At 39.8% G+C, this 27,070-nt stretch overlaps 1 protein-coding gene across 1 annotated transcript in view; it reads right to left on the bottom strand.

The window, feature by feature from the left end:
• Positions 1–24,492, bottom strand: part of IRAG2 (inositol 1,4,5-triphosphate receptor associated 2) — a 38,745-nt gene extending 14,253 nt beyond the window's left edge. The window contains exons 1-22 of the mRNA XM_065032310.1: positions 23,873–24,492; positions 22,871–22,981; positions 21,957–22,137; positions 21,660–21,736; positions 21,501–21,579; positions 20,362–20,520; positions 19,111–19,228; positions 17,405–17,455; positions 16,226–16,303; positions 15,636–15,692; positions 13,511–13,570; positions 13,336–13,400; positions 13,144–13,243; positions 11,431–11,544; positions 10,968–11,069; positions 7,528–7,691; positions 5,840–5,954; positions 5,223–5,385; positions 3,992–4,053; positions 3,046–3,111; positions 1,631–1,739; positions 315–462 (exon numbers count right to left, since the gene is read on the bottom strand). Coding sequence (XP_064888382.1) covers positions 315–462; positions 1,631–1,739; positions 3,046–3,111; positions 3,992–4,053; positions 5,223–5,385; positions 5,840–5,954; positions 7,528–7,691; positions 10,968–11,069; positions 11,431–11,544; positions 13,144–13,243; positions 13,336–13,400; positions 13,511–13,570; positions 15,636–15,692; positions 16,226–16,303; positions 17,405–17,455; positions 19,111–19,228; positions 20,362–20,520; positions 21,501–21,579; positions 21,660–21,736; positions 21,957–22,137; positions 22,871–22,981; positions 23,873–24,467 — 2,774 coding nt within the window. The 5' untranslated portion in view covers positions 24,468–24,492. The remainder of the gene's footprint in view (positions 1–314; positions 463–1,630; positions 1,740–3,045; positions 3,112–3,991; positions 4,054–5,222; positions 5,386–5,839; positions 5,955–7,527; positions 7,692–10,967; positions 11,070–11,430; positions 11,545–13,143; positions 13,244–13,335; positions 13,401–13,510; positions 13,571–15,635; positions 15,693–16,225; positions 16,304–17,404; positions 17,456–19,110; positions 19,229–20,361; positions 20,521–21,500; positions 21,580–21,659; positions 21,737–21,956; positions 22,138–22,870; positions 22,982–23,872) is intronic.
• Positions 24,493–27,070: the final 2,578 nt, after the last annotated feature.

The following is a 27,070-nucleotide window of genomic DNA, read 5'->3' as shown; positions in this document are numbered from 1 at the left end:
AATGATGTTAGTTCTGAGTTAAATACTGAAAATACACACAAGAACACCTACATGATGCTTCAGTTCTCCAGCACAAAATGGAAACATCACCACTGTCAACCAACAGTTTCAGTAAAAACCTTTAATACTGCTTTTGTGAACAAAGTGTTACCCCATAAAAACATTAACTATCTACTGAGTGTCCAGTATTTCCTATGAGAGTTACTCTGCTATTGAACTCTGCGTGTGCTGGGGATACAGATTTCCCTTGGAACCTGCTAGATGCCATGGAGTTTTCCACCCTTCACCCCTGAGAGGTTATTTTGCCATCTTACTTGTACCCCACTGATGTCACATCTGAAGCAGATGCATGTCCCAGATTGCAGCTTTCAAATGTGCAGCTGTTGGAGCTCTGTCTACTGTGCCAGTGACAGCTGTGCACAGGAAAGTTATTTAGGCATGAGGTTTCCAAGGTCAGAGCATCTGTTAAGAGAGAGATGTATGAAACATGGTGCTCCTTAGCAAAGTTGGATTTAGTCACACATCAATATTTTACTTAAGTCTAAAATAACAAAGCAGCAGACCAACCAAATACAGATTTATAATAATGCAGCTTCCATCCTGGTATGAAAGAGTTTGGTTACGTGGCCTTAACATACTTTGTAGATGGAGAGTTTGCGGCGCCTGGGGATGGGTATCTTTCATCAGCCAGGTTATAGAAGCTTCCACATAAGTCAGTTTTGTTGTAGTGAATTGTTTTGTGTGGCAGTGAGGGCTGGGAAATAGATCATCTTTTTTGTCTCAATACTTGTTTGGTGCAAGCTGAGAATACCTGCCTTATTTTTGACTGGATCTTGATATTACAGCAAGTTGCAAGAACACTGAGTTAGCCTGTTGAAACAGCCCTTTCAGAGCAGCAGAGTGCTCTTATAAGGAGTATTGTGCAGTCAAGCAATATCTTCTTCCATTTCCCCCAGTATGATGTAGAATTAGATTTGAACATTCGGTAGTTTGTATAAGAGACTCTGCCTTGTACCAGCTTACTGCTGGAAGAAATGCTTTGTCTATAAAATCCCAAATGCATCCTGCAGTTCTGTGGCCCTGCAATGTATATGTGTCAGTAGCTGCTTTTAATGCTTGTGAGGCTTAAGAGTCGCAGGGAAGTACATACATCTTATGAATGCAGGAGAAATCAACAAATAAAATTATCTGATTTTCAGTAGCTATCTTACTTGTTCGAGCTTTCAAACCAGGACTAACCTCAGCTCAAGTAGCAAAGTAGCAGGACATTGTTCTGCTGTCTCAGTGTGTGCCAGTTAATAGGACAAATGGGAAGAACGTAACTAAAGCCCCTCTTGATCCAGACTGGCAAGCATCTTGTCAGGAATATACTTGGAATTATGATGTATACCAATAGTTTTGGAGAGTCCTGTTAGGCTGACAGCTCCCTTTTCAGGCCTTTCATTGCAAACATAGTTCAGCCTCTTAAATTACATGCAGAAATAGGCTAAAGCCAACAATAGATTCTCCACACTCTACCAACACGTTTAACACCATTAATATGGTTGATTAATATGGTTAATACCATTAATCAACTCTTCCCATATTTCAGGAAAGAGACAGAAAACCAGGCAACACAACCAGCTCTTACCCAGCAGAGGTGTGCTATTCCAGTACAAAATATCCGAGGGCAAAGTCCTGGGAAGTTCAGTGCACAAGGTCAGTCCTTCACTCCACAGTCGTTTAGAGCAATGGAACCGCTAATTGAAAAACAGAAAGCACTGTTGTTGTTCAGTCATGCTGAATACATAGAATGTGTATTAGAATGACCCAAGTTGGAAGGGACTCATAAGGATCATCGAGTCCAGCTCCTGTCCCTGCACAGGACAACCCCACAGTTCACACCATGTGTCTGAGGGCCTTGTCCAGTCTCTTCTTGAGCACTGTCAGGTTTGGGGCCGTGACCCCTCCCTGGGTAGCCTGTTCCAGTGCTCCAACACCCTTTGCGTGAAGAACCTTTTCCTAATGTCCAACCTAAACCTCCCCTGGCACATCTTCCTGCCATTCCCTCCGTTCTGTCACTGGTCACCAGAGAGAAGAGAGAAGAGATCAGCGCCTGCCCCTCCTCCTCCCCTTGTGAGGAAGCTGCCACAGGAAAGTTATTTAGGCATGAGGTTTCCAAGGTCAGAGCATCTGTTAAGAGAGAGATGTATGAAACACGGTGCTCCTTAGCAAAGCCACCATGAGGTCTCCCCTCAGTCTCCTCCAGGATAAATAAACCAAGTGACTTCAGCTGTCTCATACAGCTTCACCTCTAAACCCTTCACCAACTTCATAGCCCTATTAATGCTACCAACTCCTCCCACATATATACAGTTGCATCTGCATAATTTAGTACTAACAGTTATACTAATACATCGTATCTGTTGCTTTTTTTTTTTTGCCTAGAAAAGCTCTCATCCTTAATGGGCAGAAAAGATCTATGAAGAGGTAGAATAATTCAGCTATACATTTACAACAGACATGTTGATGCAAGCTAGGCCTGGAACTAGATACTACCAAACCAGGCAAGATGAGCCGGACAGGAGAACTGTCCACAGTTCACAAAACCACAAAAAAACCCACCACCTCTTCTTGCTGTTACTGCTGAAGAGGTTCCATTTGAAGATGGGTAGGGGAAACATCTGAAGCAACACTTACGCAGCTGCATTTGACTTAACGTTGCTTAAAGGACAAAAAAATTGAAAAGAAATAGGAAGATATAGCCTCACGTTCAGTCTCTTATCCTTCTCAAAATTCAATTTATCGAAAACAGTAACAGTTCAGAAGCAATAGGAGACTGGTTTTGCAATCAGGTTCTGAAGATACTTTTGTATGTGTACAAATACACATAAACGTATACCTCAAATTATTTTTATCAAATGTTTATTGTGGCAAAGTTTCTCACAAGGAAAGTTATTTACTTTCTTCAGTTCATGAAGGGAAAAAAAAAAAAAAAAAAAAAAAGGGACAAAAGTAGCATGACATTCTAACAGGCTCAGCAATGGTCATAGCAAACACACTTACCTTCCCTTCTACCAGCTCAGCTGATGTGGGCAGCAGGCTGTAGTCAGATTCTAACTCTGCACAGCACTGTTACAATAGAGAAATAGTTTAAGGTAAACAGGTAAACAGACATAGAAGAATTTTTTTAAAAGTCAAAAAAAAAAAAAAAAAGAGATGGAACACTACTACTGATTATGAACAAAATGGAACTCTAATCGAACTATTTTCAGCTATCAAGAAAACTGTGCAGTTGTTTCCCCTTGCTACTTTCAGCCCTTCATTCTGCAGACCTTTCTTCACAAACACAAGTTTTATTCACATGCAGCTAGTCCAGAGCTTTGATTCTGCACCTCTGATGCCCCTTGTACAGCCTGGGATACATTTTAGGATCTTCTGTATGACTTCATAAATACTGTGTTATTCTATGTTAAATCCAGGCCGTTCAGATGCTGAGCTATAGCATTCTTTCCTAGAGCTGCTTGAGGAAAAACGTCCTCCCACAATTGTCTCCCCCTCCACCCCTTTCCAAACTTGAAGAAAGTATTTTTATTCAAGGCAAAGTACTCCAGAATTATATAATTTCTAACATATTTCCACATATTTCACTGCCTATTCCAGTGCCTGCATGCTGAGAAATATTTTATTACAAGATTTTAAACATTTGTTTTCAAGACTGTCTGCAGAAGAGAGGGCTGATCACCAATAGTTGTTTGCAGTGAAGACCATCACCACACCTGTAAGTTCTAGCCTACTTTTTCCAAGCAGGCTGAAGAAGGAAAATAACCTACAGATCAGTACACAGAGTTGAGTGCCTCCACAGTTAGGTACATATTAGAAAAAACAAACAAACAAAAAAATCAGATGCTGCCAGGTTACTTGCAAGTTCATCTCAGCTGTAGGTGTCCTTCCACCAGAACACCTCCTGTGCAAGCCTACCTTTCCTTCTCCCACCACACAAGCATCATACCTGACACAGCAATTCACAGAATCGCCTTTGAAGCAGTTCCCATCTTAGCATGTTAACAGTTGCTACAAAGAGACATTTACTTCTATTTATCCACAGAGAGAAAGAGGTTTCTGCAAACTACCTGGAATCATACATATCTGGGGTTCTCTCTCTTTTCATTTACTCTAGTTCACTTTGCAGAAGAGGTTTGTCTATTCAGAGCTGGAAAATGACAAACTATTTCCATCGTTACATCTCTTGGTAAAAATTTAACATCAAAGTTTGAAGGAAGTAGCAAGCATGAAAGCAACACGAGCGCACATGCATGAGCAATGCCAAAATAGTGATCAGAAGTCAGCAAGCCCAGTCTGACATATCAGTGCATAACAATTGTGCCTAACAGTTAAGACATAGGGTCTCATGTAATTTTTCCTACCAAAAAAAAAATAAAAAAAAAATTGTAATTTCAGATAGAGTTGTTTAAAACACACATATATGTTGACCATCATTCACATTGCCCCAGGAAGTGCATGCTTAAAGCCAAATGTTCAGTGGGCTTAGGTAATTTAATTTATACTTTTTTCCTGTAAGAGTGATTCACACTCCAGAATTTGGAAAGAAAAAGCCACATGTGATGGAATGCTGGAATCAAACTAATTCACTCTTTAATTGCCCAAGCTTTTAGGTCTTGATATTAGCAAGTGAGCAAGAGCTAGCACAAAGTTTCCATGGCTCTGTAGCAAAAGTTGCATGTGTACAATGCAATGACACGATCACTTTCTACTAAAGAGAACAGCCTAGTACCACACAGCTATTAAATAAACAAACAAAACACCCACAAAGCAAATACAAGCAGCTAGTAGAACGCAGAATATAAAGAACAGGTCTCGTTGGTACAGGATGGCTTTCTTAGATATAAGGTGGGCTATCCAGATACAGGAACATCACCTCTGGTAAAGAAGCGCCCATGCCAACCATGGAGTTACTAGCCCTTCCTTCTAGGACTGCAGATTTTTTTAGGGGGTTCTGCAGGTTTGGTCCAGCTCAACACCCACTCATCAGGATCCCACCTGACCCTCAGCCCAGATGTCATGTTTGCAGATCTCTTAAAGGACAAGGAAAAATAGAAAGAAAGAAAAAGCCCCCACAGAGCATTTTACTGGATCACCTGCACATCAGTCCTATTCCCCCTTGCCATAAAGGATTTGCCCATGCAAGAGCGAATGCTGGCACAGTACCAGTAGTTACTCACTTTTCTGGTCTTCCACCTTCTCCTGAAGCAACTGGCAAGTGCTTGTTAAAGCTGCATTCACATCCTTGAGTTTTTGCTGCTCAGAAATGGCTTCCTCCAGCTTGCATTTCAAGGATGCAGCTTCCTCACAAGCAGAGTGAAAGGCTTCAACTTTATCCTCTGCCTAAGCAGAAAACAGTATTGAAGAAAAAAGGAGGAAAAGAAAAAAAATAAAGCAGCCGGGCTAACACAAGGAGCCTCTATGGTTCATGTAAGTGAAACCAAACTGCATCTGTTCTTTCTCAGGAAGTGATAAAGCTCCCTCTGAACTTCTGCATTTTTACATTGGGGTGGACTGTGTTTGGGAGCTATTTTTGTGGGTTTTTTTTTTTTTTTTTCTCTTTTCTTTTTTTCTTTTTAAAGCCACCACAAATATGCAATGCTGCCTCTTTCATCAGCAAACTGTTGTCACCACCCCCTCAACTTTTACTTCCTCTGCTAGTTCCACTTTTGCAATGGAGACGCTCCACGCTGAACATGCGATTTCCTTTCCCAAGAGCAGCAATGCATCATATGCAGCCTTTTGCATCTGCTCACTTGTTTTCTGCACAGAAGGAGGAGCTACGACTGTCCCTTACCTGTTTGCTGGCATCCTCAAGCTGCTTTGTGGCTTTTTGCAGCTCTAAACCAAGGGCTTCTGCCCGGCCAGCCATTTCTTCTTGTGACTGTTTGACAGTTTCTATCTCACGTTGCCTGTGGGGCGAGAGAGCACAAACCACAATCCGTTATGACATTTCAGAATGGGCATGCCTGGGAGATGACATGCTCTGGTTGTTGAGATGTGCATCAAGAACCACATTCAGCTGTTACATTCTGCAGTTCCCCAGGATCCAGCACCAGGGACTTCATTCTTGCTAAGGAAAATTCAGCCCTGCAGGCAGACAAGGATTTTCTATAGCAGCCCCAGAATTAGAAAAGAAATGGAGGTTTTACCCTGGTTTCTCCCCAGCTGAACAGAGCAAGAGCTGTGCCAGCCCTAGCCAGCCAGGTACCATGGTGGAAGCTTGTAGAACATCCAGAGAACTCAAAGATCAAGAGCTTAGCAGGGCAAAATTCTGCATTTTGATTAAAAAACAAAATACAACACATTGTTTCATAGTGTGGGAGAAATGGTAACCAGATACAGAGTCAATCATTCTAGTAAAGATACCCTGGAGCTACTGCTGCAGATACATAGCTTCATCAGGTTAATTTTCCAGTGTTTTAGAGGGTATTTCACTTGGCAGCAAGCAGATGCCGTCAGAACCAGTGCTAAAGATGATGGCTTTCAAGGAATGCCTTATTTCCCACTGCAGGAACCCTTTGCTTATTTCTTCTCTAACTCACCTTTGTACATTTTTTTCCTTGTTGCTGCCATCACAAACAATTTTGATACAGAGAGGCAGCTTTAAGAAACTAAGGCACCAGTATTTTAATCGGCTCTTTTCCAAGTGAAGAGAGAGCATGTGGGAGGTCTACATTAACAATGTTAAGTGGAAGATAAGTCAGGCAAAAGTGCAATATGACTGCTCCACATTAGCTCTCAGAGATGCAAAGCAGCTTATATCCCAAATGTGAGCAAAGACATGCATGCAAAATTTATGTTTAGTATATGATAGCGGAAGGCTGACACTGTGAGTAAGCCTGGGTTCCACAAAGACAACAAATTCAGATTAATTGTTCTAGCAGAGGAGAAAAAAATGCCAATAAACAATAATTTAATATTATGTTTTCATATTTAATGAGATAACTCATTGACGCTTGACACATTAAAACATTGTATTGTGTGGGGCTAGAAATTGTCTTCCAAAGCAATAATATACCCACAGGCATATATTTTACAGATCACCTGCTTCACTCAAAACTAGCAGTTTATTAAATGGCTGCACCTGCTATATAGGCAGTGCCCTCTTGCTTTAACTGCTCAGTCTGTGGTCTTCCTGGTGTTTTCAAAGACATCTCCAGGATCATATGTTACTTCATACATTAACTTTAACTCCCACATAGTGTGATGTTATGCTAAAACCAGTTCCACTCTCCAAAACAGCAGATAAATTCCTCTGTGAAAAAAGCCTTCAGAATTCAGTAAACTTTGTTCCACAAGACAAAAAACACAACCCAAAACAACCCCCCTACCAAACAGCTAAGCAATCAAAAAAACCCAAACAAAAACCAAACACCTAAAGCAAAAACAGCACAATAAAAACACAACACCAAAACAAAACCACCACAAACAACAACACCACCCACAAAAGAAAAAAGTGTCACACATGGTTTGAAGGGGTACCTGACAGAGAGCTCTCTCCTTAAGTGAAGTTGCTCTGTCTTGGTTCTTCTCAGGTTGCTCGCCATTTGAATAAAATCATTATCGATGGATTCCTTGTATTTTTCTAAGAGACAAAGTTTCTGGATCCAAAGGTGTCTTTTTTCTTCTAGTTCTTGCTTGAGAACCTGTGGCAGATTGAAACTGAGTTGCCATGTTGTTCAATGAAGAGCAGAGCCAGAGGATAAATGACAGCCCCAGATTTATTATACATGATGAGAACTGATACTAAATGATAGAGCAGGGAAATCATCACCTACATGCAACACTATCGGTAATAAAGAAGATGGATGATTGACAATATTCTGTAATGTACTTATACAACATCTAGTTGGGAAAGAAGGGGGAGAGAGAGAAAAAAAAATAAATTAATAAGGAAGAGATCATAAAGGATAAATGGGTGGTTTTTTCTCTCTACAAAACAGTGTTTTGTGTTGTCTAGCAGGTTAACAAAGCTACCTAAACTTCAGACCTGTGCCTCTAACTCCTGAATCTGACAGTATGTGGAGACAGACAGGCTGCACTCTGGCTAAGTGTTAGTACTTTAAGATGAAGCAACACATAAGTTTGTACAAGAAAACATAAGCCTTTCATATGCTAATACAATTTGACAGATGGCTCCAGCTATTTCAAAAGGTTACTTCAAAGTCAAAAGCCACTCTCAGCCTTTATTTGTGGGCAGATCTAGGGTATACAGGTAGTCCTCTTCCTCTTCATTCCTTGTAAAACAAATATAACGTTAGCAAGCATTTATGGTGTGGCAATAGATTACATGGTACATGAGGGAGTCTTTACAATTTACCCCAGAAAGCCTTCATCACAAAATGCCCAGACAGAGCAACAAACCCCCATGTATTTACAAAGCCCTAAAATTGATAACTTAGACTTCTGTGATGCTTTCCCCAAAGTATGACCAAGTCCATTGGCACCAGGTTGAGTTTGTTATTACAGAAATGTAAAAAAAAAGCTGGACTAATAAGTCTGTATTTCAGTTTGTCATACACACATCCAAGGGATGACTCTTGTAGAAAGGCTTTCCATTTTACCTCAGATTTGTAGGAAGAATAAGGGGAAGAGGGAAGAATTACATGTTAACATTATATCCTCTGTATTTCTCTGCACAGTGACTTGCAGTATAAAGCACTGAGAAAGAAGAATCCAGTCCTTTTTCTCTGACCTTTTTCAAATGAACATAACAAAAAAAGTCCTTAGCTTTTAAAAAAAGCTTAATGAGAATCAAACAGAGGTCAGGTGAGAATGAGGTTCGTATTTCTGGGGTTTTACAGCAGTTCTAAAGGGAAAACATCAATCCTACAAATATGGGCCACGTTACCCACTGTAAGAGTCTAATGTTCATGAGCTTCAAACAAAAAAAGTGTAGCACATCAAGTATCACGCTAAAAAAACAAAATAATAAAAGGAGCCTGAGCAGTTTTGCTAGACAGGGTTACTGGGATGACATGGGATGTGACCACAGGCAAATACCCACATCCTGAAGATCAGTTTTTTTAGCCAAGGAACAGGCAGCATTTCCTCTTGGAAACAGTATGGGTTTGACGCAAGTGATACAGGCTTATCATGGCACACGTGCCACAGTCTTATCTTGAAGCAGAGGGGTGAAAATAATATTTAAACATATATAGATGGTGACAGTAAAAACATGCATATATACACAAAAACATAGGCACACTTACAATTGACTTTATGTATAATATATTTACAAAACATACTTTAAAATATTAAAACCTGGCAAAACACATCCATCATATATTTCACGGGAAATGGTGGGGAAGTGTTCAGGCTTCAAGTGGTCGTGTATAATCCAAGATTTAATTCATTTTTCTACAAAAGCTTTCTCTAAGGGTGGAGGAAGCTACCCGGAATCTTTTTTCCCTACACACCTGTCTTATTCTAGCTAGGTGAAGACAATATGTTTGACAATGAAGTCACTTCCTGAACCCCTGGGTCCCAGAAGGACAGGACCTTTCATATTTTAAAAATCTCATTCTTGCTTGATTCTCTGTTAGTTTTGTTTCCAAAATGTATTGTTCTCTAGCAGCCAGCATTGGACTTATTTACCACAATCGACTTCAACACCCACACCAAAAGCTTTTAGCTTCACATGAATACGATCCCAACAAGAATAGTAAGTCAACAAGCATTTCTCGGCTGTGGCAGCTTTGAAGAAGGAAGTTTTTGGGCAAGATCAAGAAGTTACAGCCATGCATGAGCCAGCAGTTTCCTAGAGTCTACCCAGAGTCACACTGGGGTCAAGACACTGAGACACTTGCACCTTCTCCAAGGGAAAGTTTTCAGGATTTACATAAAAAAAGAAAGTTCTGCTGGCCGCAGAACTAGTTGGCTCCAAGGATTGCCTCAATCCTCCCAGGAAAGGTGAAGAGGACCAGATACAACATTTTGCAACACTAGAGGAGAACAGTAGCTTTCTGCTTAAAAACAAACAGCTTAAATCACCATGCACTGTGGTGTCACCTGCTACTACTCAAGTGGGACAAATTGAGGTTTTTGCATCTATTAAGGAGCAGAAAGACAGCATTAGCATTCAGTTCAGTGGAGTTTTCTGCAGCAATGCTCCTAACAACAGATTAGCGGGAAGGAGCAGGTTAGCAAAAAAGCTATACTCAGCAAGATGAAAATTTTAGAAACCGTACTGTTACATGGGAAAGGAAGAGGGAACAAGAGCAAGAGAGTTGAGCTGTGTCCACAGACTGCTGCTGCCACATGGGGAAGTTATTTTAGCCAGTTACCTTGCACAAAAGTCTTTAATTTCAGGCCTCACAAGAGGTACAAAGAGTAGTAAAAACACATTATGCAAGATTAAGTTGTAAAATATGTTTTTCTAAAAACTTTTTCTGTGGACTGTATCCAGCAAAACAACAACACTTTGCCTTTCAAAAGAAAGCAAACCCTATGAAAGTTTTTATTTGGAAACCTGGTTATAAAGCCACCTCTTCCTCCTCCTCTTGATGGTGAAACCATCCATTACCATAGTCAGATTCAGAGCACAGGGGAAAATGGGTGCTCAGTGCACACAAATGTACAGTGGGCAGAAAAGCTTCATAGCTCAGACAGAGTTGTCATCTGACCTCATTTTCATCTTCAAATAGAGTTGCTTCATCTACCCTTTCCTTTAACAAATGAGACCTTGCACAAGACATATAAGGAAAAGCACAGCATTTAAGTGAAAAACAATGATCCCCTCGTCCTCAAAAAAAAAAAAAGTTACAAAAGATATTTCTCTCTATACAGCCATCTCTGACCCCCAAATGGGCTGCTATAATCTCAAGTCATTAATATATATAGTATGCAGGAATAAGATACCTACCTTAAGTTTTCACACAGCCCCACTATTTCATAAAATATCTTCTAAGAAAGTTACTTACTACAAGTTTTCTTTCCCAAGACTGTTGCACGTTCTCTTCAGGATCATTTACCCATTGTAAAGAATTCATGACAAGCTCCTCTGCTTCAGAGGCTTCCTCTTGCTGGGAAAAAAACAACAGCAACCCCAAACAAAACACACAACAAACAAAACATTAAAAAAAAAAAAAACAAACAAACACAAACAAAAATACCCCCCACACAAACACAAAACAATCAGAAAAACCACACCTTGGCCTTTTTAGTACTACTCCGACTCAATACTGTGCAGAATTACCCAGGTTATAAGTTATAGTAGGTGCCAAGTGATATTGTTAGAGCAAGCATGAACCCACCTTCACCCCCAAAGAAGCTATTTTTATTTTTTCAATAGGAGTAAATACTGATTGTCAGTGTTTGGAGAAATCCTAATTAAAAGGCTGATAGAAGACCACATCCTTATTCACATTAAGCTCTGCAACTGACCAGGTTTTGCATGACAGTCTTAAATTTTTCTCCCACATATTCAGGTCCCTGAAGTAAAAACAGCACTTCACGGTCCAGCGTTTCATCCAGGCATGTCCATTCAGTCTTGGTAATCTTTGAAGAGATGGAAGAGCCAGCTAGCTTATTTTGACATCTCCTTATTACAAACCAGCATCAGTGACATTTAGAGTTTTCTGAAGTATCCCTGCATTGTATTTATCAGAAGGTCAGAGCTACCGAAACTTGAAGCCTGTAAAAGCTTTTCAAAACCATCACGTCATGGGGATTTAAAAAAAAAAAAAAAAAAAAAAAAGCAAGCAGCAGGCCAGTCAAGCTTCTGAGTGATCCAATGTAAATATTCACATCAGGAGTAGGCACAAGAGGAAGTCAACAATTAGTTATTTTTATTCAAAAGAGGCTTCACCAAGTGATGAATAAGCAGGGCCCTTACTTGCTTTACAGGTGAGTTGGTGGAAGTGTGTCTCATTACAGCATTTGAGAGGTGAACATAGTGATTCACTGTGGCCATGGGGAGCTGCAAATGGGGACAATACATTACTTTTGAAGCTGGGATGCCCAGCCAAGTATCCCTCTCATTTCTGGGCCTACAGGTTTAGTCCACTAGCAGACTTTCTGTTGCAAGTGCTAACTCTTTGCAAATGCGCCACATACAAAAGTGAGTAGCAGCACAGCAAAATCTTACAAGAAAACAGGCATATACTATTTGCAGTGATTTATCAGATCTGCCACACAGATAGCACCTGAAGGGAAGACGGCACTGTGAGGAAGGATGGGACTCCATGGAATATCTTTAGGGAAATAGGCTTAGACAAAAATCTGAACGAAAACCATATTCCACCCTCCCATCACCCTGCCAGGTAGTTCTTCACTGGAGTGCTGGAAAGCTATTTTAACAGTAAATTAGAGACCAAACTTCCAGTATTTGTGAAGTGTGTCTGATCTAAACAGTAGTTCCCAAAAAAATCACCAAGCCACCTGCTGGGTCTTATACAGAAGACACTACAACTTCAAACAGACAGGCTCAACTGCAGTACTAAGATTTTGTCAGCCTGTTCCAGACTCATAAGAAGGATGCCTGTCCTGTTCTTCCCCAAATCACTGCCCAAAGGCCTCAGAAAAAAGAGCCAGACAGGACTTCTAAAGGTCAGTCGCCATCTTACCTGCTGAGGGGCAAGGAAATGGTACCTACAGACATGTGCTTATCAGAGTTTCTATAGAATAAGTTACATTAAGACTTTACAGCCTTTTTAAGATGCTTACTCTAATGCTTTTATTTTTCACTACGTTAGACTTCAAGGAAAAAGAAGTCTCACCTTCTGCAACTGGAAATCATTGTGTCTAGTGTAGGCAGTACAAGAAGAAACAGACCTACTTTCTTCAGCATAATAGCTTTTATTTGTTTGAAAACTCTATCTTCTCTTAACAGTCTGTTCTTCTGCCAACTAAAAGAATGACCCTAGCTCTTCCAGATTTACTTTGTAGGTCTTATTTTTTTAGAATGTCAAGCATTTTCTTTGTACTTTCTCCAATGTACTTGGGACAATACTATAAGCTTCACATTCTGTGCTTGTGTCCTAAGATTAATGGCTTAAAATTCCAAGGTTATCTAACAATCTACAGGGAATGAGCTTTGTTCTTCCTTTATTGATGCAAGACAACTGCGATGAGACACAATAAAGATTTGATTCATACCTCAGAAGACTGAGCAAGCTCCAGTTCACAGTGCAGTGAATTCATCCCTTCAGGAATATCGCTGTTAAATTTACACAGCAATGGGAAACTCAAGCCATTTCTAGAAGAAGCCGGAAAAAAAAAAAAAATAGGTCTCAGCCCTTTTTAACTTCTGATGAACTGTGTTTCCTGGGAGGAGTTCACAATACTCACGAGATGAGGTCTTGCTGCATGTGTTGCATGTCCTCCAGTAACTTACTTTTTTCTGCCCGCAAAGTCTAGAAACATACATGAGACCTGGTTAGAATGTTAGTTTGTCGTGCAGAATAAGCATAGGATCTGCATGTTTTCCCCTGACACAGTCAAAAACTAAAAGTCAGTCCCATACCTCTATTATTGAGGAATACTCCACAATGGTTAACTTCAGTTCTTTGATGTTCTGCTCCTTCTGTAGAGATTGTGGATAAAAGACCCTTTAAAGCACACAGCCTGACGACTAGGACATTGAAGTGCATTTGTAATACTTATAGCTATGATGGCTTGTAACCAAAATGACACTTTACTCAATTCTACATAACAGCAGTAAGCTATACAATTTAGGTTTGAGCAGCAGCCTAATTATATAACATAGAAATAGGTGCAAATTTAGAAGAATACCTTGCATATTGGCTAACAGAAAGCAGTCTGAAAACCTTTTCTATGTAACTCCTGAAATTAAGGAGACAGAAAAACTTATTTCCAGATGCTGTGTTTTAATTTATTACTTTACATGGTTTCTGTACCAGCAGTAGCATATTAACTAGACAGAAGCACTCTAGTTTTAGCTGAAAACCTGGCCTATATTATACCTGGTATGAGTTTTCATCCCAACTGAGCCTTAAAACAAGTTGTAACGTTTACTCTCATCGGTTTTCATGATTAAATGCATGGAGCGTAGGGCTCTGTACATTAAACACCACCTAATGGAAGGGCTGATAGGGAATGTATCAACCCTCATGGTATGACTGAAGAGTTAGCAGAAGTAGTAGCTTTCTTAGTGTCACAAACAAGCAATGGGCCTCAGTCATGTTCTGGTATTACAACAGAAGACACCACACAGACAAGCGGAGCATTTCTTAGAGGATAAATGAACTTCCAGTAGGAGTTCTGGTCCTCTCACCCCTTTAATGATTTCTTCCTAATCTTCCTCTTTAAAAATAGTTGAGGTTTTTGACAGACATGAAAAACACAGTAAGCTAAACAGGAAAAGGTTATAGAGCAAGGTCTCTTGGCAGAGACAACTGATATGCGGTCCTGAAGGTTAAAAAAAATATTAAAGAAAAAATAACGTGTTTTCAACCTTCGCAGGTTGGAAACAGGTCTGGAAAAGAAAGGTTACCATAGTAACTTTCAGTAACTGTCAATCCTATCCAATCTACCTTTGGACAAAGAGCTATGACAGGCTTTTTTGTTTGTTTGTTTTGTTTGTTTGTTTTTAGTTTACAGTGACAACCTTATCCCACAGATCCTAATACCAACAAGCAGCATCAGTTTTCCACACCGGCTTCTTCAAGCTTAAGCAAACCAGTCACCTTTGTCTACAAGAACATGCAATCTAGCAGTCTGCTTTCAAAACTTTCATTTAGTCATTGGACTAAAAAAGCCTTTTAAAAATGAAGGGATACTACAGAGGCCACAAAAAACTTAGAGTCATTCAAGGAGGACGAAGTGAAAACTATTTTTAAAAATAAAGTTAATTCACTTGCGTTCTTAAGCTGCTTCTTGAAAAAGAAAACAAAAAGCTATTAAAAAAAAATTCAGCTACAAAATTATCAGCTGGATCACATTGAAGCTAGGTTCTCTCTAGTCACTATTTGACTTCAGCTGCACTCACTTTTGCAGATCACCTAATAGTCAAATATTTCATCAGCTTATTTAGAACATGTTCTGCTAAACAAAACTCCATTAGCCTAGAAGTCTATCTGCATCATTCCTTAATCCAGAGAATGCCAATGCCCTTATGTAGTCTTATGCCTTTTTTTTCTAACACAAAATACAAGTTTAAAGACAACATCAGAAACGTTCACTCTTCAGCCAAACCAAGACAATCACATCTCTGTAACAAGAAAGGACAAATTTGCTTTTCCATTGGGCTCTGAATCACTATTTCTAGTTTGACACAAAAATTATGTAAATGACACGAAGGGAAGGATCTTCTGCAGGTACGTTCTTTTAACAGCTGTTGAAGGAAGTGGCCTTTAGAAGCTTCTGTACATTTTTCTGAAGTTTGTTTTGTTTTAATAGGTTGAGATTTTTAATAAAAGCAAAATCCCAAAACCTTTAATTATGCTGACTCATAATCAGGTCCTACAGCAGATCTCGCCTACTTTGGAGCCATTTATAGGATCAGATTCTGTAGTGTGGGAACAGTAGAAATGAAAGTGCCACAGTTAAGATTATTGCCTTGCTTTTTTACAAATCATCCCAGAGTCAGCGTTTTCAGTCAAAGACATAATGAAGTAAAAGCAACCAACCTGGATCAAGCTTGCCTCTTTATTCACCACAGTGCTCTCATAGATATGTGCTTGGATCTAAAGAGTGAAAAGATCAAAAATAATTCCAATCATCAGTATGCACTGTAATATGACTCTGTTCCTATCTTCTACTTGTAAGGGGAAAACGGTATCAAAATTCCGTGCTTACAAAAAAATCAAATTCTTCTTTGAATACCTTGTATGATGTATTTCAAAGCTCAAATCTTGCACCCAATTAAACACAAAAGCATTCTCAGCTTTTGTAGTCACCTTTGTTTCCACTTGTCTGTTCAGGCTAATAGTTTCAGCAACATTGATAAAATACATTAGAAAGGCATACTTTGCTGAAAGAGGGGAAAGGATTCCTAGAAGTTTAACTGAGATGAAAGAATAAAATCATGGATTGTTTCTATTAGTCCCATTTTTGGCCTCCAGACAGCAGCTTCCTTAGTCAAAGCTGTTGTACTGTCCAAGCTATGATTGCAACACAGCTCTTTAATAGAGGCAGGTTCAGAGGCAGAAATTCCCCCCACTAGATCTCAGCAAACTACAGGCTGTTGTTTTGTTCCTCCTAGAGCTTAAATCCTTACTTGAAGCTCTGCTGCATTTTTAGACAGCTCCAAAATCTTCTTTCGAAGTTCGTCGGTGTCCACACTACTCCTAATATTCTAAACAAGACAAAGTGTTTAGGCAGAGCTGAATGTATTGACAGCTTCTCCTTGAAGAAACTAGGCAAAATGACATTTCCACCCCCAAGCTACTGCCTACTCTGAAGCACCACCAGTATTTGTGCACATATATTGTATTTTCTTGCCCCACTGAGACTATTTCCACTAAATTTCCCCCATTTTTCCAGAGCACTCTCAAAAGATAAAAAACTCAGAACATGTTTTATAAGGACTACCAGACACAGAAAGCTAGAGAAAAGCTTTCAGACCTGCAGCATGGGAAGTATTTTTGGGAAGATGCAGTTTAATAGCTATTTGCACTTACAACCTCTTTGGAAAGACTAATCTTGAGGAAAGATTAACATGCAAAGAACAATGACTACCATGTTGTTACAATAGAGAATATATTCCTGAATCATTAAGTGCTCCTTTTCATTATGATTTAACCCGTTTCTCCATTTAATCCTAAATAGTCTAAAATACAGGCTGTAAGCAAGTAGTAAAATGTTTTATCACCCGATAAAAACTTGTTTATAAAATATTTATTTTAATGAAATAAAATAAGAACGGGTAGCTCTCCTCTGAACTAAACAGAAAGAAAAGTGAGCCTAGAGATATGGCTTGATTAGCAGTCAGTGGATTCCTCTGTGAGTGGAACTCCCTGCTACTGCATTTTTTTTTTTGAGTTACAGATCTATACAGGCCTCATCCTTTGGATCTTGAAGGAGGGAAAGAGAAGTGAATATGAAATAAAAAGCGTTAGAGATTGTTTCAACCTAGAGTTAGTATATTTATAGCTGTATTAACCAGAAATACTTGTAATTTGTCTCTAAGGCTCTGAAAAAGAGGGGGAAAAGCTGTTTGTCCCTGTCGCTCCTACTTCCCCAACCTCATAGACTGACTTACCCAGCAAACAAAGTCTGAAGCACAGTACAGCTTCAAGATATAAAGTTTTATGATAAGTCATCCTTGCAAAATACAAGATATTTCGATAACCCAATTAGCAAGTCAGGCTTCAAACTCTGACAAGCATTTTGTTTCTTAATCATGAGCTTTCAGCTAGACAAGAACACGCACTTGCAGAGTCATGATTTATTTTACCTCTTCCTGAAGAGAAGTGATTTTGACGATGAGAGACTGGTTTTCTTTTTCCTGAGCAGATTAAAAAACAAAAAGAAAGGCGTGTGGGGAGAGAAAAAAGCCAAAATAATTGTTTTTATCATGTCAAGTTCAACATTCAAAGCCAAACTAAGCCAAAAAGCAACAGATCACAAACACATCCAGAGCACAATATGAAGCTGTGGTCCATTCCCTTGCTTCAGAAAACAGTGCCTCATGAGGCCTCACTGAGGGTTTGAGACAGGTATTTCAAATCAGTGTAAAACTCAGACCACTAGATAATAGGAAGGAGGTATTCAAGGCTAGAGTGAGCAAGTCTAGTTGTTCTCATACTTAAGATAAATCTGGGAAGCCTAGGTGCCATACTGCACTATTTTCTTATCAGACATGAACAAAGGTTTAGTACCTCACTCAATGCATCCACTGCACAGGCAACAGCAATTAAGGAACAAGCACTGCTACAAAACTTCCAGTAATATTTCTCTCTTCCACCCTACCTCCTTTTCACAAGGTGAATTATGCATGGAATCTCAACTTAAAGCAGAACAAAAACATACACATACTGCAGCAGGACAGCACCAAAAAAAAAAAAAAAAGTGCATAGTAGACTTTTTTTGATTTCTAAATACCCACCATCAGCAGCACACACAGCTATGGAGCACCAATTCACAGCTATGCCCACACAGCAAGACACAGAGATGTCACCGTAGTGTGAACAACACACATGGCAACAACACAAACATATGTTCTCCAGAGAGCCTACGCTCTGGTGTCTGGTAACACCTGCTAAAGCTGCAGGCACATCAGCATCATTACCAGGCTGCTGAACACCTCTTACAACAGCCATGCAGGCTTCGCTACTCACACACCTGGGGTGCCATTCAGATGCTGTCATGTAGGGACCTCATGCCCTCTGAGGCACACCAAAGTGTACAGCTTGGCTTCCAACTGTCAGTCATAGAATTATTTTGGTGTAAAGACACCATTTAGATCATCAAGTTGAACCATAACTTAAATCTAGCACTAAACCGTGGCCCTAAGCATCTCATCTAGATGCCTTCTAATACCTCCAGGGATGGTGACTCCACCACTTCCCTTAGCAGCCTGTTCCAGTGTTTCACAACCCTTTCTGTAAATAAATGTTTCCTAATATCCAATCTAAACCTTCCCTGCTGTAACTTGAGGCCATTTACTCCCATCTTATGAAGTCCAGAATGGACAGGTTTCTGAGAGGCCCTTGTCATATCTGCCAGCCCACGTGGACATTGACAGCGACCCAGGGGTGTTTTAGAAAACAACTCATGTCAATATCTGAACAGTCTACTGTCCCCACTGCTTCTAGAAAAGCTGTGTGAATTTCTGGCAAAACATCACTAACTTCAAAACATGCAGGGCTCAATGATGTAAGCATGAGAGCTGTTGTCTTTAAGTGTAATTATATGCAACACTAGCCCTTTATATTGTTTTCTTCGTTGTAACTGACAACAGCTTAAAGAAACCTCCATGCAAAAAACTTCAGTGTTTTAGTGTTTTTGTAGCACTAAGAAATTACATTTCAAAAGTATCTAAAGAGCCTCAGTAGCTCAGAGAAGATCATACTGCTGATTTTTACAGGCTTAGCTGTCACATCATTGTTACAGTAGGGTATAAGATACTGTACAATATAAGCTAAGAAATAAGACACCTACTAGCTGTTTATTCTGGCAGAGAATCTGCTGCCTCGCCTCTTCTAACAGGTTCAAGTTGTTTTTTGCTTCTTCTAGTTCTTCTTCCAGTGCTTTGGCTTTCAGAACAGAATGCTGGATGCTGCATGGGAGGAAGTAAATCCAGAGAAACTTTAGTGAGTTACTGCTGGTCATTAGATAAGCTTGAAATACCAGGAATAGGATTTTTAGAAGCCACTTATTCTTTGGCACAGATACTTAACAGAAGAGCCACAATGAAGTTTAAGCCCATCATTTTTGTCCAGTAAGTAAAGGCTCATGGACTTATGCTCTATTTATCACCCCCTCCTGCTCTCACAATAAGGGATGAAACCCCAGGCAGACATAGCACCTAAGGCAGCATGCGTTTGTTTCCATCCACCTAACAATCTAGCTTGTTACCGTCAAATATATCAGGTTATCTAAGCAGATAAACTCATCTTTACAATACTTCATTGTTAGAAGTTACAGAAACAATTTCAAGGGTAAGCTCTGTATCATTTTCTTATCCTGATATGATACCACAAATAACATATATTTAACCAACAGGCCAAGGCCCTTTTCTTGGCTAGCTCTAGGCTGCAGGGCACATGGTCCAAGCTGAGGACACACATCTCATGCCAGCTGTGCTCCAGGGCTCCTGCCTTAATCTCCCCAGAAGATATGAGGAATGGTTTGACAGTTGGCATAACTGTATCACATTGGAGTCAATTGGGTCAGATGAGCATCGTGAACTCACTAGGTTTATACTCTTGGCATTGATGGGTCCCCCAGCTGCAGCACTGTTAAGCTGGCAAGACAACCCTCTTTAGCTCCTCAAAATAACTAGCAAAATAACCCAATGTGCTCTTTTCTGTCCTGCTTGGGAACAAGTGCGTGGTCTGGGACTGGAAGACTTCCAGGGCCTGGCTGTTCTGCTGTTATTATTAAGTTTTCTTAAAATTATTATTTTTAAAAATTTGTTTTGTTTGTGCTTTACTCCAAGATTTTGGCTGTGTGCACATTCAGCATCTCACACTGCAAAAGCCAGGTTATGAGACGGATGACTGATTTTTATAAGAAGCAGAAGGTACAAAGCAGAGCAATCAGGTAGGAGGGTTAAATATCACTACATTAAGAAAGTTGCCATCAAGAAGCACCAGTGAAGCTAAAAGCATAAAGAAATCTGGACCACTCGGAAGACACATCTGCCCATGGCCATTACACTGTAGACCTTGTGCCATCATGGTCTCTGACCTTTTTATTTGTTGCTGCAAATCCTCATTATCTGCCAATAGCTTATTGTTAGTCTCATCCACAGCTTCCAGTGTGAGCTTCAGCTTATTGTTCTCTTCCTGAAGCTTCTGGTTGTTGTACTGCAGATCCGCAACACAGGTTATCAAGTCAGAAGTCTCCCTGTTCCAGTGAGAAAAGCGGGAAAGATTGAGAAAGGTGATTTGATCTAACTCAGACTTTTTGAAAATCCCAATGCTGTGCTGCACTGGTAAGAGAGGTGAAAGAAGAGAGTCCAAAGAGCACTTGAGGCACTGAAGCGTACAGTCATTTGCTCTGCACAAATATATCAGATCATCTTCACATCAGTTCTCTAATTCTGCGGACACCGTGAACTGCTTTGTCTTTAAACACTGTTTTTTTTAATGCTCCCTGCAATTAAACTATGTCACCATGAATGTATCTTAAGCCTTTTTTAATCACCTCTTCGGCCACCAGTAATACTTTAGCATTAACCCCACGATTTCTAGATGCTTTCTTTTCCCCAAGCCATCCCCCACTTATGCCTTCAACTGAAACTTTGAACAAGAATCACCCTTTTGAGATTTTGAGAAACAATAGGGCAGCGTCAGAAGGAAGATCTTAAGATTTTTGACTGTACATAAAATACAAACATTATCTTTGAAATTTCCGGCGTTGTTAAGTGCTTTGCTATTAACAGAATCCAAACCAGACTCATGACTACAAGAAAACCAAACACACCACACCACAAAACCACAAACACACCACCCAAAAAACACAAGGACCAGATTTTTCAGGAGATAACATTAATGTTCTATCATAATACACCTGAAAACTTGGGGGAAAGGAAGGAACCAGTTTAAATAGGAAGAGAAACACATGGTAAAACTGACCACAGGGAGTTAACAAGGCAAATTGACACAGAAGGACCAAGATATCAGTAGGAAAAATTATTAGTGTGTTTAAGTCTAAGCAGCAGCTGTGAGAAAGAACACGATAGCATCAAGAGCTGGTGCAGACTGAGGTCAGCCTTAGAAACTCTGCCAAGCTAGTTTTCTGAAACAGTGGTTCTGAGAACTGCTCTCAAGTAACTCAAAGCAGTAGTACTAAATTTCAAGAAAGAATTGCTTAAATGGACTTACATGTCTCCCTTAGACACATCGCCTCCAAAAGCTTCCAAGCTTCCTGATGTAACATTCATCCGGAAATGCATCTTTTTTGCTGAAAGAGGTGGGAAATTTTGGTTATAGAGCAAGGAAGTGGAGTTTTCTTGAATCAAAATAAAATAAAATTGTATGCACCTTCTGAGGTGTTTTTATGCACTTTAAATTCCAGGTCTTCCATGCTTGCTGTTGGTTCCTCGGTGGCACCATCTTCCCTGAAACAAGGAAATATCAAGAGTCACAAAATCAGTTTGACATTGTGTTGCTTATCAACTTGGTTATGTTTAAAATCTTTCAGCCAAAACCCACACTGTGTTCACGGTGTCCTGATACTATCTCTGTTCCAGAGTATGGGAGGCACGAGTCACAGAAGAAGTTTCTACTCTCCTATTTTCACAGAAGCTTTTACTAGATCAGTTGATAAAAATCTATTACCATTTTCTCTTACAGTCTTCAATCCACTCTTTCATGATGGCATGATATGTTTCCAGGTCAATGGAGATGTCTTTGTGATCTGGGTCAAGCATGTTGCACAGTTCTTCAAGACCACTGTCTTCTGATCCCCGACTAGTTGTATGTCTCAAATAATCAACTATCTGGGAAACTGCAACTTTTCCTAAAAGAGATAAAAGGTTTCCATGCACCAGACTCCAAAGTCCAGTAGGCTGTTGTAAAAAGCTGTGGAGGGGCAGGCTACTGATCTGTACTAGTTTGTATTTAATTGGCCTTGAGAGCTGTAGACAAGTAACTGATCCTGGAGTTCTAGTGTGACCTGGAAAGAAAGGGTTTAGAGCTTTCGCTTGGCTTTTCTAATACAGAAGCATCAAAGTCTGGTTTACTAGTTTCATAGACTTCAGTTTAAGAAAGAACAAGCTTGACACATTTGCTATGCTACTACTTTCATGTCTCTTATCAAGTCAGCCAAACCCTCTGTCTGACATTACCTTACTCTGCTACACAACTCCTTTCTCTACCACTTTTAGTCATATTTGAGGTGGAACTCAGAGGAATTCTCTCTTCCTCTGAAGTTTCCCAAAGTTCTCTTTTCTAAACAGGGAAAAAAATCCTAAAAGAAATAAACAGGCATTTCCAGTAAGGCTGATTGCTAGAAGCATGTTTCTCCTCTACTTTGTCTGCACTAATACAGCTGGTGGAAGGTAAGAAACAGGCACCATGCAAGAGGCACAGACATTTATTTGCGTCTGCCACACAGAGCCACCTAGCTAATGTAGTCATTCAGTCCACACATCATCACAGATTGCTATGTTTCAGGAATCATAACACAACCTCAGCCTAGAAAATGTGTTGAGAGGAGAACAAAGCAGAGCAATGAAAAGCCACTGGCAAACCTGTGCGCTCCAAATCACATGCAAAGAAGATGGAGGTCAGTAAGTCTTCTTCATGGATCAAGCTCCCATCATACATGTTGCCAACTTTGCAGCCCAGTGACTGCTTCCACCCTAGGAAGAATGTTTTTGCCCATCTTTATTTGCTCATAGTAACTTTCATGCACCACAGCTAACTGCAATAGTATGTTTGTAATAGCACAAGCACACATAGCATACCCCAGCTTGATTGATATATTTTTTTAAAGGTGATTAAAAAACTTAAACCTAACCAAACCTCCCTTCCCCCCACCCAAATAAAAGCAGAGCTTTTACCACCAAATAACAGCAAGAACTATTAGAGCTGGAGCCTTTGAGTTGGGAACTGGTTTATGCATCTATTTCTACCCATGTATGTTTGGCAACTCTGGCTATTCTTTTGCATGAAGTAAGTACACAAAACAACATTTTAAGAGGCCAGCTGTTTCTTTTCTCACCCCTCTGCACCCCCATATTGTAGAGTAATCATCATGGGCAGATTAAGTTAAGAAAACAATCCCCCCCACCCCCAAACAAACAAACCACCACCAAACCCCACAACACACACACACACAAAAACCCACCAAAACAAAACCCCCACCCAAAACCAAACAAAAACCACACACACACACCCCTCACAAAAAACAACAACAACAAAAACCCCACACACCCGAACTTAAATATCTTTCTGTATTAAAGGCAGACTAAATGAATAGACAAATCTCCTAATTGTAAAAAGGAACTAACAAATTTGAAAGTTTGACTTGACTCATTATTTCCTTACTTTTTACACTCACATTAATATTTTTTAGAAAAAAAAAAATAAGACTTTACATTTTATTCAGCTCTTCTTACAGTCTTATTAGATTTGAGTGATTCTAAAATCTATCGTTTCCAGTTTAAGTAGTGGATAAGTGTCATCTGTGTAGGCTGAATGTTCAGATGTCTAGGAGTTTAGACTGGGAGGGTTTCTTCCAGGATTTTTACCTCTTTCACTCAAAGGCAATCTCTTTAGCACAGGAGACTGGATCACAGCACTTCCTGACTTTTTGTCAGATGTGAAGAAATACAAATTTGGACTTGACGTAAGATAATTCTGTTCACGAGGTACATCTTTAGATTCAATATTTGATACAGCACACAGCTTGTTCTGGGTAGTAGCCTCTCCAGTTCTGAAGTAGGATGAAGAACAGGTCTCCATGGGGCATACTGGCATCCATGAGTTGCTGGATCTCTCTTCACTTTTAACAGTTGTATAGGTAGCATTTGCAGAACAGGACTCAGAGTTACACCCGAGACAAGGTGACAGCAACTGCAAGTCTGCAGAAGAACCACTGTCATTGCTGGGACTGGTCAAGTGTGGACCAGTACTGTAATGACTTCTAACAGTTCTTTTCTTCAGTATTTCTTCTAGATTTTTTTTGGTATTGCACTGTGGGCTGTCGAAGTTCCGGGACTGAAGTTTTGGTATCTGCAAAGTAGGGTTAGAGACCTGGTCCATCATTTGGATAGATTTGATCTTTCTGCATATACTGTCTACTGGGTTATGATGTCGCTTGATAGCTCCATGTTCTGAAGACATTACGAATTCCCCTCTCTTGCAAAGTATCTGGAAAGAATAGAGATAAGACAGGAGAGTCAGGATGATCAGCATACACATAATCTTTGTGCCAGTTTTTCCATTCAGTTGAGAACTTAGAGCTTTGGTGTCAAGTGTTTTGAAAATCCTTGGTCAGCTGTGACAGAAACCTCCAGTCATTATGTTTAGTTCTCCAGGGAACTAGAAGTGATGTGGATTTGGAAAAGGCAGGGAAGAGAGAAAGAAGTACTTTCTGAAATCTCACGGCTTATTCTTAAATGCAATAACCATGTCAGGGGGTGGAAAGGGACAAAAATAAGAACTGAAGAACTCCCTGCAACCTAGCAGCTGACTATCTTTTCAGATTAAAGGAAGCACTAAACAATATTACCCAGACCAATTTATCCCAAATTGGTTTGGTTTTGGTTTTTAGTGTGTGTGTGTAAGCATTCATTAAAAAGGAACAAATCTCACATAACTTTTGTAATTACCATTTCTGATGACATTTCTGGCATGTACTTCCTTCTCTGGCTCTGGTTCCACAGCTTTTTGCTCAGGTCTAACAGCAACAACCACCCAGATATTTACTAGAACTATTTCCTACAGCTACAGACATTATCAGTTTCTGATGTTTTTCTGTGACCTCCCAGTCAAACCCCACAGCCACAGCTACACAAGTTGGTTGAATTATTCTGAGCCTGCATCTTTCTTGAAACCATCTCATGACAGGTTTCAGAAGCCAAGATTTAAATGAAGTTTACTTTCAGGAAATTATTAGGCCATCTTTTTCTTTGTGGGGAGGTGAGAAAAGTGAGTGCAACAAGAGTTTCAGCATTTCAGGGAACCTACAAGAACAAAACACAAAACTGCAGTTGTTTCTCATGCTAATTAGCCACAACTGCAGCTGTCACACCTCCACACATGGAATTACCCAAGAAACATCACCAATAGAGGCACTTCAAGTTCTATTTTTATTTCTATCATCTATTCTCACAGACAATATTTTAGAAGTTATTTTCAAAAAGACAAGCATGCATGTGGCCAAGGCATAGAGGATGAATTTTGGAGGCACAAAACCATATTTCAAATGGGATACCTGTCTCTACCTTGCAACTTGCAGCCTTCTCCTCTTAACTGAGTAGCTGGGAGTTTTCATCTGACTCGACCCCACTGTGGACTCTGCTCACAGTTCCTCACCCTGAAAAAGAGCATCTGCTGGAACATCAGCACCAAGAAACAAGATCCACCAGCCAGTGTAACCCAATGAACGGGGTCAGAATTGAACCGAGCTGTGACAGCCATCAGCAGCTTGACTGAATCTTTGTCATTGGGGAAAAAAAAAAATAAGAGGGTAACAAGCAATAGTACTGGAAGTTAGCTGTGGCATTTAGATCACTGTAAGAGACATATTCTTTAAATAAGCGAAGGCACCAGATAAAGCTAGCTGAACCTCCCAAGAATCAGATTTTAAGCGAAATTTTGCACCCAATATTGCAGCTGTATACATGCCTTCCACCAATTTATCACTTTCAACTCCTCAGCTCTAGAACTACATGGTATTTCTTCTCTCCAGAAGATTGTATGCAGTCTTAAAAAATGAAACAACAACAAAAGCAACCCACACACCACAACAAACCAAAACAAAAAAACACCAAACAAAACACACAAAAAACCCAATACTTGCTTTGAGTTAAGAAGTAGGGAAGCAGTCAAGAGTCCAGTGTAGGTTACCTACATAACATGTACAATCAGAAACAACAGTCCTCAGATTCTCCAAGATTAGGCTGGCTGTGAGTAAAATCCATCAGAATAGTACAATCACAGACCAGACTTGTGTTAGGGGCAAAGGAATAAAAAGAAAAAACAACAACAACCACAAACAACCAAGCAAGAAACAAACAAAACCAAACTAATCAAACAAAAAAAAAAACCCCCAAAAAACCCACCCAAATCAACCAGCTCTATAACTAGAGCCCACAAGGTGGTGTGTGTATGTGAGAGGGACTGACATGGTTGCCCACAGGGACAGAACACCAAGCTCCTTGAACCTGAAGGGATTTCCCCTGCATAGTATAAATACCAACTTGCCCTCAGAAGGATGTAGACTTCACTGAACTGTGTCTTTTTCCTCAAGCCATGCATCAAGAAACAAAATGAAGCAACCTTCCCCTCCCCAAGAAGTTAGCTCCCAGCTTTTCTTTTAGGAAATAAAGACCAGTTCTTTCCTCAAAAACAACAACTTGCCTCACTAGCATTTAACACAAGAGTTGCCACCTGTATAATCTTGTAAAGCATTATTAATCTAGATTGCATCAGTCATAAATAATCAACATTTTACTTAAACTGGTTTGTTACAAACTTCCTGCATGCCAGCAGCTTGGCTTTATATATGCATAGTCAAGATCTCCATGTTCATTTTTCTACCATTGTCTCTGTAAGTAGTAACATTTACCTTAATGAACATGTCCTTAGCCACAAGAGTACTTAAACAGCAACAGCAAGAATCTCAGAATCATTTTAGAGAAGATACTGCTTCTTACTACCATAGTCGATTTAAAAGATTTACTCCTCAAAACTATATGCTAGGAAGTTGAAACAGTCTTCTA

The sequence above is a fragment of the Columba livia genome, chromosome 1 (genome assembly GCF_036013475.1).
Source record: "Columba livia isolate bColLiv1 breed racing homer chromosome 1, bColLiv1.pat.W.v2, whole genome shotgun sequence".
Taxonomy (NCBI): Eukaryota; Metazoa; Chordata; class Aves; order Columbiformes; family Columbidae; genus Columba; species Columba livia.
This window is presented reverse-complemented; position numbering and strand designations above follow the sequence as displayed.